The sequence below is a fragment of the Quercus robur genome, chromosome 2 (genome assembly GCF_932294415.1).
Source record: "Quercus robur chromosome 2, dhQueRobu3.1, whole genome shotgun sequence".
Lineage (NCBI taxonomy): Eukaryota > Viridiplantae > Streptophyta > Magnoliopsida > Fagales > Fagaceae > Quercus > Quercus robur.
This window is the reverse complement of record NC_065535.1, coordinates 71,179,862-71,192,142: the sequence shown is the minus strand read 5'-3', so window position 1 is coordinate 71,192,142 and position 12,281 is coordinate 71,179,862. Positions and strand designations below refer to the sequence as shown.

General features: G+C 36.4%; 1 protein-coding gene across 9 annotated transcripts in view; it reads right to left on the bottom strand.

Moving 5' to 3' along the window:
* Nucleotides 1-12,281, bottom strand: part of LOC126714834 (isocitrate dehydrogenase [NADP], chloroplastic/mitochondrial) — a 148,229-nt gene that overhangs the window by 1,387 nt on the left and 134,561 nt on the right. For 2 of the 9 annotated variants that reach the window (XM_050415226.1, XM_050415219.1), the window contains exons 3-13: nt 4,463-4,572; nt 3,605-3,642; nt 3,314-3,391; nt 2,408-2,461; nt 2,225-2,326; nt 2,028-2,116; nt 1,838-1,941; nt 1,640-1,708; nt 1,436-1,551; nt 599-633; nt 49-191 (exon numbers count right to left, since the gene is read on the bottom strand). In XM_050415226.1, the coding sequence (XP_050271183.1) occupies nt 49-191; nt 599-633; nt 1,436-1,551; nt 1,640-1,708; nt 1,838-1,941; nt 2,028-2,116; nt 2,225-2,326; nt 2,408-2,461; nt 3,314-3,391; nt 3,605-3,642; nt 4,463-4,572 (938 nt within the window). Of the gene's footprint in view, nt 1-48; nt 192-598; nt 634-1,435; nt 1,552-1,639; nt 1,709-1,837; nt 1,942-2,027; nt 2,117-2,224; nt 2,327-2,407; nt 2,462-3,313; nt 3,392-3,604; nt 3,643-4,462; nt 4,573-4,685; nt 4,730-4,855; nt 5,269-12,281 lie in introns of those variants that run through there. The other 7 variants (XM_050415227.1, XM_050415223.1, XM_050415218.1 and 4 more) reach the window with 6 other exon arrangements.

Below are 12,281 nucleotides of genomic sequence, written 5' to 3'. Positions count from 1 at the left end.
TTTTAAATGAAAGATATAGCATCAATTTATACAAAACAGCAAACTGACCTATGTTCCAGCCCCCGAGTCCATGCAAAAATAGAAGCAATACTGTTTGTACTGGTTTCTTGCCCCTTCTGATGTAATCGGAAATGGCGAGTTACAGTCCCATGAGCTGCTTCGGCTTCTAATGTCTTCCCATCAGAGGATAACTGCACAAAATTGTGGTTATTAAGAATTGCCACAATCCCAAGGCCAAAATATAGATTTCAGCATTAATTGTGTGTTTGTATAGCGTTGCGTTTTTACTTAATTGCGTTTCTGCGTTTTCCTTTTTTTTTTTTTTTTTTTTTCACGCGTTTTTCCCACAAGCGGCTACTGTTCATGCAACAGTAGCCGCAACTTTTGACCGGTCTGCTATGAACAGTGCACGGATGCACTGTTCATGGACCCACAAATTTCATTTTTTATCAATTTTTTCATTAAAAATGGGTCCCACGGTACTATTTACACATTTAAAAATTATTTTGCTACAGTGTTTTCAGTTTTCAGTTTTCAGTTTCAGCAAAATAAGTTCTATCCAAACAGACCCTAAATATCCATTAAAAAAAATACGAACCAACACAGAACTCATGAGCCCCAAGGAGCCAAATCCTGCATGAAAGAAACAAACATTCAGACAGTTTTAATAATATTGCACAGCCCTAGTGAACACTTTATGGACATTCATAATAACAATGACAAGGGGTTCATTTAAATATTCACTACAACATTTGGCATTGCAATCAAAATTTTTGTAATGACTAACCAGATATATAGAGAACTATATATCACATATGACTGAGTTACAGAGTTCCTTATTTTGTATAAGACTAGGATCAACTTTATCCATCTTGCCTTCAAATCAACAGTCATATCCTTAGTGTTGCACTCCTTGTCACAGATTAAAACCTTTATGTACAAAGCAAACCTGTTTTTAACCCAATTTTACTTTCCTAGGGCCCCAAATATGTGGTGAGCTGATGCTCTAGAAACACTAGGTTCTCAACTCTTTTCTTTTCATTTTGATAAGTGATGATACAAAAACATGTTCTCAACACTAAATGGTTAAAACTAAATCTCCAAACAAAATGAAGGGGGGAAAAAACAACAAATGAATAGATAAGTACTAAATACTAAAGAGAACACATATGAATAGGCATATCTCGCAAACCACTGGTATATTTTTTAAGGTACAAATTCCATGTAAATATTTCTTTTCAAACCTAGATAATCTAATCTGCAGATATTAACCATTTAGTTGTTCCTTATAATGAACCAATCACTCAAGAGAATAAAATTACAAAAATGCCCTTAACTGGTACACTTCATTATCACAAGGACATAATATGCCTACAGACAAAAAAGTTATGTCATCATGCAGCCAACCCCCAAAAGTTAGAATCTTTGACATCACCTTGAGCAAGTAAATCACTCAGCACATCTCCATCATAATTTTTGCAAGCCCAAACATATCCACCTTCACTTTTTACTACATAAGCAACCATGTCATCTATTAACCGATGTTCATACCTGACAGCCACACAAACTTTCAGTTAACTGTTTGAAGATATTCTAAGCACAGACAACAAAGTCAACTTCACAGTGGGAGAAAGCAAACCATATTGAATTCTCTTCAAACTTTTGCTTCCACTTCTCTTCATATACTTCCTGGAATATGTCCTTAAACCTGCAATAGTTTTAAAACTGTAAACAATGTCTGCAGCTCTTTACAGATTGGAATTGGAGATTGACATGATTTAGATGAATTTTTTTGCAGAAGAAGCACAGCTGATTGGAAAGAGAAAGCAAAGCTCACCTCCCGTCATATTTCTTAAGAATTGTGTTTTTGGTGCTCAAGTAAAGAGGCCACTTCTTTGCAAATGCTAGAGTCATGGACGACTCAGCAAAAGCTCGAATAGACTGACAATATATGGAGAATTTTATCAAAACAGAAAAATTAAAATATTAAAAGGCACACTAAGGACAGAAAATACGATTAGACAAACCTCGTCAACATTATACATCGCGAGAGCTATGCCTGGCCCTTTAAAATTAAAAACATCAAGTTCCACTGGGGTCTTTCCATCATCTGGGACTGAACAAAAGAAACAGACAGATTAGTTGTTAAGAAACAAACAGTATTTGTAGGAAAGAAAAATGTGTCAGCTTATTAATATGAGCAGGGAAGTTTGAATCAGCTTACCAAAAACCATTTTAAGCTTTCCTGGGCCTTCAATGACTGTGTCAGTGGCACGATACTGGTCGCCAAATGCATGCCTACCAATACATATGGGTTTCTTCCAACCTGTAAATTGGAAATTAGTACTGAACAACATTTCATAATTTTTACCTTGCTATCAATATTATGAGAGAAATGGAACATTACCAGGAATAATTTTGGGAATATTACGGCAGAGGATAGGTTCACGGAAAACAGTACCTACAGAAATCAGGAATCCTTTCATTAGGAAGACAGAGGAGAAATGGTCTCCCTAAAAATAGGGCTGAAAAGATGAGGCATCCAGCTTTTATTTGGTTACACATTTCACCTCCATTGAATTCAGACAAGAATCAGATTCCCTAAAAAGATAACATTTTATCCTTTGCTTAATCAAGCATCATAAAACATACTCCAATTTAATAACAAAAAAATTCTACTAAGTAGCTGGTAAGATCTAATCAAGAGTTGTACAGAGAAGACCTAAGTCCAGTGTTCACTCCAACAACTCACGTAGATAACCCCCACCCCCCAAAACCAATTAATATCTTTCAGGTGGCTTGATGGTTTTCTATTAAATAACCTATCATTCACAATAGCTCACTGCTCGCCTAAAAGCTAGAACAACTACAAGCTCTAGCAAGTCCATCTAATTGGCATTCCCATGGGGACACCATTTTCTGTGAACTGATTAACCCCCTTTTCCCAAGGATACAAACTAGTCAATTGTGCTAGGCGAATTAGGAAAGCTTGATTTGACTCTGTAGTAACTGGGAAATTAATTGTACTTAACTAATTTAATAAAAAAAACAATTACTTTTAATAAATGTTGCCAAAAAATTGCTGCACACGAAACTATGACAGCTTATGCCTCATCAAGATCAACTTTTAAATTGAAGTCTTTCCAAAAAATTTAAGTCAAGCACACAAACCATTAGCTACCAGAGAAAAAGGGAAAGCGGGGTAGAACACAATTTTGTGTGAAGAATAACTGATATCAAATGAATGAATAACAAACTAAAATCATTTACATTTTTTTCTTTTGATGAGTGAGATTATTTATCAAACACAAACCATTTAAGATGTTTCTGATTGTGCCATTGGGACTCCTCCACATAGACTTCAGCCCAAATTCCTTGACTCTGGTCTCATCTGCGAAATATGAATTGCAAAAAGCAAAATTATCCTTTATCCAAAGGAGAATCAATGACTCATGATTAAGCAGCAACAAGAAGAAGTTTCTGTGTACGTAGTAACCATATTAATCATTATATGGAATAGAATGGTCCAAATGTCCACAAAATAATGTTTCCTGCCAACCATAATAGAAACAACAGAGGCAGGAGAAAAGAAAGAATAACTAACCAGGTGTAATTGTGGCACATTTTACTGCGACATTGTACCTGCAGCATATAAATAGTTAAAAGGAATCGCAAAAAGGGGTCATTTGTCAAAAAAATACATGAACAGGGTCTCAAATATCATTAATACTTTAGACGTCTAGGTAGTAAACAATGAAACAGTAAAATATTCTTTCAATAAATAGCATTGAAGTTTTCTTTGCTTTTATTTGAGCCTCAAGACAACTATTCCATAAACCTTTCCAGAATTCAAAATGAGCTCCTAATAAAAATCATGCTACTTAAAAGGCAGGATTGAACCCGCGACACGGGAGAGGGGGTAGGGTGTGAGCCCAATGGCACTTAAAAATCCTGTTTCCACCACTATGAAAATCCCTCTACACTAATTTCATTAAAATCCTATAATTGAAGCACAGCAAACCTCTCATCCTCCCTCCACCACTACAATTTTCACAAGGCTATAACCTCCTATACTTGAAGCCTTTCTATTCACTGGCATTAACAATTTCCTTGTATAGGCATATCAGAATCATATAAACATCTAATGTACAATTAACTTATACCCATAATACTAACACTAGGCAATCATCTATCTAGTTGTCCTTATCTCAATGCAAGTGCCTTGCACCAAAAGTGTCGCAAGTTTAAGTCCCTAATAAATCTCTCAAAAAAAAATTAATGGGGAATGGCTGTCTACAAGTAAAAGGTTTGTGTACTGAGTACAACCTTTACACACACTTGGCTTCTAAGTCCATCTCCTTCTCATATGATCCAAAAGATCAAAGCAATAAACAAAAATAATCTGCATCAATTTAGCATTACTCAAGCATTTTAACATGTTGTTTTCAGCTCAATTACTTACTTAAGAGCGGCTTCAGCGCTCTCTACAGTAACTCTGTCATCGGTTGCATCGCGATTCAAAATTCCCAAATCAAAATACTTTATATCCAAATCCAAATATGGAAATATAAGCTGCAATCACAAAAACCAGAATTCCCCAATGAACCAACTCAAAGCGAATAAAAAAAAATCCATTCCTTAGAAGAAGAAGAAAGAGGAATTCACTCAGAAATGAAAATTCATACTTTGTCCTTTATCATTCTCCATATGATCCTCGTCATTTCATCACCTAATAGCACAAAAAGAACAACAAAGAAATTCCCAATTTAAACATGCGATTCAAATACTTCAAAAAAAAAATACATCATTTTCAATCATTTTCTCGCCAACCAAACAGAGAGCCACTAAAACTCACCGTCCATTTCTACAATAGGATTCTGAACCTGAACTCTATCGAAGCCAGCCGAAGAAGCGTAGCACCGAAGCGAGGCGTTCGCGAAGCGAGTAGCGGAAGAGAACGAGACACGGTTCTTATTCCCCCTATGAAGAACTCCTCCATTGAAGAGCCTCGTGGAGGTCGAAGAGAAGCTAGGGTTTCTCACGGCCAAAAACGACGACGAAGATGATGAAGTGGAGGCCAACATTTTGGCGCCGGACGACATGGCGCTTAAACGGAGTGCCTTCGTTCTTGGGAGTAGCATTCAAGGTTTGTGAAGAAGGGTCACCTTTTATAGTGGAGGGAGCTCCAAGTAACGCTTTTTGGGGTTTAGAGAGTTTTTAGGGGGTTTTGGATGTTTGTCTGTGGGATTAAGTGAAGAAGCTGTACTAAGATCAAGATCGATTTGGTTTGACTTTATCTTAAGCGACAAACAATTTTTTGAGTATGTATGTTAATCTAACGGTTGAGAATCCAGGTTAGGCTTGATTTTGACTGCTGGATCAGTGATGCTTATAATTGAGTTCTCTATCTTTTTGTAACTTGGATAGTAAAAAAACCCAAATGCTTAAAGTTACAAGTTTCGCATCAAAAAACAAAAAAAAAGGTAAAAAAAGGATAAACATAAACTAATGGTCCGTTTGGATTGAAAGGAATGGATAGAGAATAGAGTAGAATAAAGTATATTTAGTCTAAAATTAGCCTATTTTTAGCAAACTCTACTCTACTGCCTTTCACTTTCCCTTCTTACTCCTTCCATCCAAACAGACCCTAGCAAATAATAGTAAGTCTATTAGAAGAATAACCCTTCATAGCAAGAAGTGTACTTGGGAGATTCTTCGATATGGACCATATGTTAACAAAATTAACAAAAGTACATGGGATAAGAATTTTCAAGTTTGGCAAGAGCATCCGAACATCAATTAGCTTTTTGGAATATATGCTTGATCCTCCCATTAAAAAATTCATTCCATCAATAGGATCTTGCAACTAGAGAATAGAGATTCCAAACTATTATTTGGAGAGTCATTCATGAATTTTCCCATGGATAAAGCATCAACTTCCAAAGTAATTGCTTCACTTTCAATAGCTTTAATTTTTTATACTATATCTTAAAAAAATAAAAAATAAATACCTAGCTATTTTTAGCAAGATATTGGAGAATCTCATTGCTAATACTCAAACAAGGGAAATTATTGTATACTCTTGAAGTACTATAAATACGTATTCTCTCCTCTTACATGAATGATGGATCTCACTAATTAAATTTATGGTGAGATCCATAATTTATGTGAGAGGGGAGAGTACGCATTTATAGTACTCTAGAAGTACCTAATAATTTTCCCTCAAATAAGCATGAAAAGTAGGTTTTTGTATTCATTCACAGGTCAAGTGAAAATGTAACTATTGGATTTGGAGTTTTGTTTACTTAATGACATTACCTAGTAATGGAAACTGGAAAGGACCTCAATTCAATTCCGCTCTCTATTGTTGTAAGCAAAAAACATTGAAGGAGGTCTAGGGGTGAGGAAGTTTAAATTAATGAACCAAACTTTGTTTCCCAAATGATTTTGGCACAATGCTATAAAATCCAAACTTTATTTTTTATTTTTTATTTTTGACTCTTTGAAGCAAAATAGTTTGATAGTTTCCAGAAAACATGTATCTTTTCCTTCCAATCCAAGAGTACTAATTCTTAGGTTTGGAGTAAAATTATTGCAGGGAGAGACTTGCTAGTTTGTCAAGCCATACGAAGAGTTGGAAATGGGGGAATCACTCAAAGGATTCTGTTAAGGGTTTTTTTTTTTTTTTGTGTGGAGATTTTCAACCTATGGTGTCCACTCCTAATGATAGTTCTTTATTATCAAACCAAAACACCAATTTTTTTTAGTGTAAGTGGAGATTGAACCTCATATCTTTTATTCAACCATTAGAAACTTTACTAGTTGAACTAACTGGAATCTACAGCAAGGATACCAATTATTAAATAAGGAAAGGAATTGATCACCTAAAAAAATAATAGTAAAAATGGATAATTCATGGGGGAAAAAAAAGCTCAATAGATAAATACAACATAAAAAATATACATGGAGTTGGCAAATTTTATCTCAACACTACCGTGACTCTTTGCGGCTTGTAAAAGCTTGAAGACAAAGTGTCGAACATCTCTATTTTAAGGATGGATTTGGGCTCCGGTTCTAAATGTGGATACGATTAACCTACAACCAATCTTTCTAATGTTTACCAATGGATTAATTAAGATTAAAACTAAAAAAATTCGCCCTTTACTATATATATAATAAACTATATATTTGGTTAAGCAGAATCATAAACTATATGTATAATTATTCTGTATTGAAATACTTCAAAATATTAAAAAAAAAAATTACAAAAATAACTTATTCATGTGAAAAAAAAAAAAAAAAAAAAAAAACAGATACAAATAAAGTGATTTTTTAAATAAAAAAGTAATGCTTTCATTAATTAAAATTTTTTTTTTTGGTTGGAAACATCACTTGTGAAAGCTGTGTGCGATGTTTTTTAACAGTATCAAGTGTCTCAAACTCTCAAGTAAATGGCGCCAATGCGACTGGTTTTCTCTCACCGTGACAGGTTAGAGGATGGGCATGAGGTTGAGTGGTGAAGAACGAAGGAAGGTAGTCGAGAAGATTATCTCTTTGGCCTTTGGCGCCAATGCCATTTCTCTCAAATCTCAAAAACAAGAAAGAAAAAAAAAAAAATCTTTGAAAAACTCTTACAAAAACAGTCTGTGAGTTTAGCTAAAGCTTCGACTTTCATGTATATATAAGCATTGGCCTATTCATGTTTCTACCGGCACCGAAGAAACCGGTCTGACCGCGCCGATCCGCCCCGCTCAGGGCCCCGCCAAAGGTTTCCGGCACGGTGGTCGGTTGTATTTCTTTAGCAACGACGTCGGACCGGTGCGGCCGTCTGCGCCGAGATGTGCACATCGCGAGACTCGAACCGACCCGAGTATGTTATATATATATATATATATTTTTGAATTAAGAATGATAGGAGTATATTATTGACTGAAGAAACATTACAGTAATGACCTGGCTTAATCAAACCAGCTGGGGGTAACTACCAACATCCCAACGCGGTGTCCCAAAGAGCAATTCATTCTCTGCTTTTTTCGAAAAAAACAGAGAATGAAAAGAAGTCAACGACCTCACTGATGCCTACTCTGTGACGACCCCCGTCACCTTTGTGCTGCATTTAATCTTCGATATTCCTCCAACAGAGCAACAGCACCCTCAAAAATAAGCTTTGGGTGAGTCTGAACATGGTCAAAATAAAACTTATTCCGTGTTTTTCAGATTGCCCAAGCTGTAGTTGCCCATTTTTCTAGCTCTAGGGCGCTGAGTATATTATATATTATAAATTGTATCTCATATAAATATATATATATATATATATATATATATATTATAAGGTTAACTAGTGTCAGGACTGTCAAACAGGTCTTGTCCCCTAAGTCTTGGTCTTGCCGCTTGAGTTCCCCCCACCCCCTTGGTTAATGGTTACCGTATGAGCCACTTCGTGAGTTTGTGATATTTTTTTTTTTGCTTTTTTGATCTCAGCCACACACGTCTTGTCTGAGACCGAGTTGTCTCCTATTTTCTTTTTCTCCTCTTTTGAGTTTAAACTTCCTATTTTAGCTATCAGAGACTCGGACAATCAGACTCACTCAGCAACCTTCATTTTTCTTCCAAACCAGTGTTTCCCTCTTAATCTCAGGCTCCTACCTAACCCTTTTTCTTTTCTTTTTTGCTCTCAACCATATAATGTAGTTCTATATTTGGTAACCTTAACTCCTAATTTTTTTAGTTTTATTTTGAAGTCTATGAGTGTTTTTTGTTGATTCTATTTTTTTTTTTTTTTTTTTTTGGGTTATTTTCTTGTAATTTCAGGGGTAAATTTGAGAGATCTCAAAGGTTTAAAGAGTTTCGGGTATTTTCTCATTCTATTTATACTTGTTTTGAGTTCACTAATGTTTGATTTTTTGCTTTGCTGTTTGATTTTGTTTTAAGGGTTGTTTTGAGTTCACTAATGTTTGATATTATTATGCTAGAAATATTAATGTTAATGTTGCTGCCATGCTAGAATTCTCTTGTTACTTATGATTGAGATTTATCTTTATAATTGTGTGTTTGAGACTTGATACTTTATAATTGTGTATTTGATTTGGAATCTTATGAGTCTTGTAACAAGTTGAGGTTTTTAATCTTATTGTGGTTGAAACTGATAAAGAAAGGCCCAGTTAAAAAGAAGTCAAAATGGGCTCAAAATGCTATTTTTTTAGAGACCTAAAAGTCCAAAACTTAGAATAATATTATAATAGCCCAGCCCACATAACCGAATGAACCGCACCAAGCCGCTAAGATTAACCGCACCTTGTGTAGACCGGTTCTTACATTCCAAAAGTGAGGTGTGGTCAAGCATAGGGTGAAACCACACCCTAGAGGCATGGTGCAAAACACCTCTAAAAAACTTACCAAACTGAACTGTGTACACCCCTAAGTATTAGTATTGATGGTGCTAAAAAGCTATATTACTATTTTTAGCACCACCAAATACAAAAATATGGATACATTTGTGAAGCCAAAGCCAAATAATTGGCTCCACAACTACAATGCTCATAGGTAAATATATATATATATATATATATATATATTTATATATTTGGTTGTCTAAGCCAAGAGCCATAGTTAGTTGTTGTTTCCATTTGGTTGTTTTTTTTCTTGTTGTTGATATCGGCAAGACCTAGCCAGATGATGTCTGCTGGTTGGTAGTGAGAGGACTTTTTAGTACCTGCATACCCAAAAGGGGGTGTTGATTAAAAAAAGTCATTTGATTTTGTTTCTTGCTCTCCCTTAGTGGTGGGAAAGGAGTATCTATATGCCTAGCTTTGGTAGATTTCCTCCAACGCAATCCACAAAAATTCCACGAATCACTTGGTGGATGTTTGACGACTCAGCAACAGTGCGGAATTGAGTTTCTCATTTGGTGGATCTGATCTATAGTTAGGGGGCAATACATACCAAAATGTTCGAAGAAGGAACACGCATAAGAGTATATAACTAACCCGCCCTTTTGTATAATGTGTATAATGTATAACCTATTCATATTAGTGAAGCGACTGGATGCATAAGGGAAGTGCACATTTGTGAGACCTTAGTCGAGATGCATAGGGAAGTCAACCTATGAGCATGGAAGGGCGTGGTACTGTTGCCCCTCTCTATCTAAGTAAAGGTAAAGTCTCTGCTTCAGTTAGAATATAAGGAAATTGAAAGAAGCACGAAAAGGGTTAAACGTGGTTGCTAGCATTGAGGAGAGCCATCATTGACGATAAAGTGGGAGTTCAAACTTGGCGAACGAGCTCTTTTCACGAGGGAGGAAAGCGGGGTAGGCAAATTCTCCTATAAATAAATAGAGGATCAGGGCCTTTTTGCGAGGAGACAGGGCAAAACATTGGGTCATCCTTTTCGTTGAATGTTCCAGGCCCGATTTAGAGAAAGAACTTTTCCTTTGCTATAGGGCCGGGGAGAACCATTCAAGCGCAGAGACGGCGATGGCTCCACTACGATAGAGTATGAGGAAGAATATGTAGACAACTGGTCGTTACCAGAAGAAGATAAAGATGCAGGCTACTCTTTTTATTTATTAGAAGAGCAAGGTGCAAGCTTCTAACGTATCTGGGCAGATATATGAGCAGGAGAACTTTTGATCAATTTCATGAGTGGCTGTAAACTGAGAGAAAGTTGATGAGACAGATCCCCCCCCCCTCTGAATCTTAGTGCAAAACTGGGATTCGACGACAAAAGAAGAAATTCTCTACCTTAGCTTTAAAAAGCCGAAAGCATTGAAGTACCCCTTATCTAGTAAGGTTTGTACTTAATGCATTTTTTTATATAATGAAATACATCATCTATAAACGAGCTTTGAACTAACCCCCTATGAATTAGTTCTAAGAATGGAATGCAATAACCAAAGAAAGAAGAAAGAGGTGATGGGCCCCATACATCAGAATGCAAAAGGGCTAATAGAATTAAAATAATTAGAAGAATGGAATTCATAGGTGTTGCCTATGTTTGGCCAACTGGTAGCTAAACCAAGAAGAGAATAAAGAACTAGCGAATGCAGGAAGCAACTGAAAACGTTCTTGTTTGTGTTCCATGTAGTCAAAGACCTAACAACCAACAAGAAGACCTCTAAAAGCCCTTAGTTGCCTAAGGTCAGGAAGCTCTTTGTTATGAAGAAGCCACACAAATAAATCAGAGAAAAATCAAGGTCTAAAGCATATATGGGTTGGCTACAGGCGGCACTCCATAGCTATGATATTATGCGTGTGTAGATCCTTGACAACATAGAGGAAGTCGGAGTAAAGATGGCATAACTTTGGCGATCATCAAAAAGTTGTCCAACCGATCAAATCTTTTGAGAGATTGATTTTAGGAAGCAACATAGCATCATTGAGATGAGGAACATTACCAGAATGAGATGATAAAGAGATCGTACCAATGTCTAAAATAGAGAGTGGGGTGTGGTTGCTAGTGAAGACAACACTTTTGCCTTGGTACGGTGAGGATGAGACAAATGCAGCCAGATTGCTCGTCATATGATGCTAGCCCCAGTGTAAATGTAAAAAACAATTTCTAATCTAGCTTGGAAGATGACTACATAATACCTATGTGATGAGTTGTTTGATGTAGAGTATAACTCGAGTTGTAACGCTGTGGACATATGATAGCCATGTCTCCAGAGAGAAAAAAAGTATACATACCCAAGTGAATCATAGAGGAGAACCCAAGAGACTCCCATAAGGTTGCTTCTGCTGTTGATAAGAAGACCGGTGCTTTAGGTTATGAAACTAAGGTCACTTTATTATTATTTTTAATATACTTCCCATAGATTTGTTGGGAAATTTATGTTGCCATAGATCTTTGAACCGTTTCTAGGCATTGCATTTGAACCATTAATGCACGAATTGGTACTGTTGTTGTTAGTCACACAGTTACGGTTGCTGTGAGAGTAGCATGGTAGGAAGCACAAGCACACTTGACAGGAGATAGACACTGGTGGTAGATAGAGAAAGAGAGGCAAGCCCTTAATTCAAAATATAGTGTGAGGAGGACAGAACTTCCATTTCCAAATACAATCCTCCGCCTTGAGGCGTTCTTTTTTTCCAGGAATCTGTCAATCGGAGGAGCGCAACTAAGTTTCAAAGCTCAAAGCCCTGCAAGGGATGTGAAGCCCTTCTCAATGTCTTCCACTCGTCTAGTGGATCCAGGAGGCAAGGGGAGTCCGTTGATTGAATCCAATCCCATCAAGCATAGACGGGTAGAGTTCACTCATTTGGTAGCGAGGGGAAGATGAACAA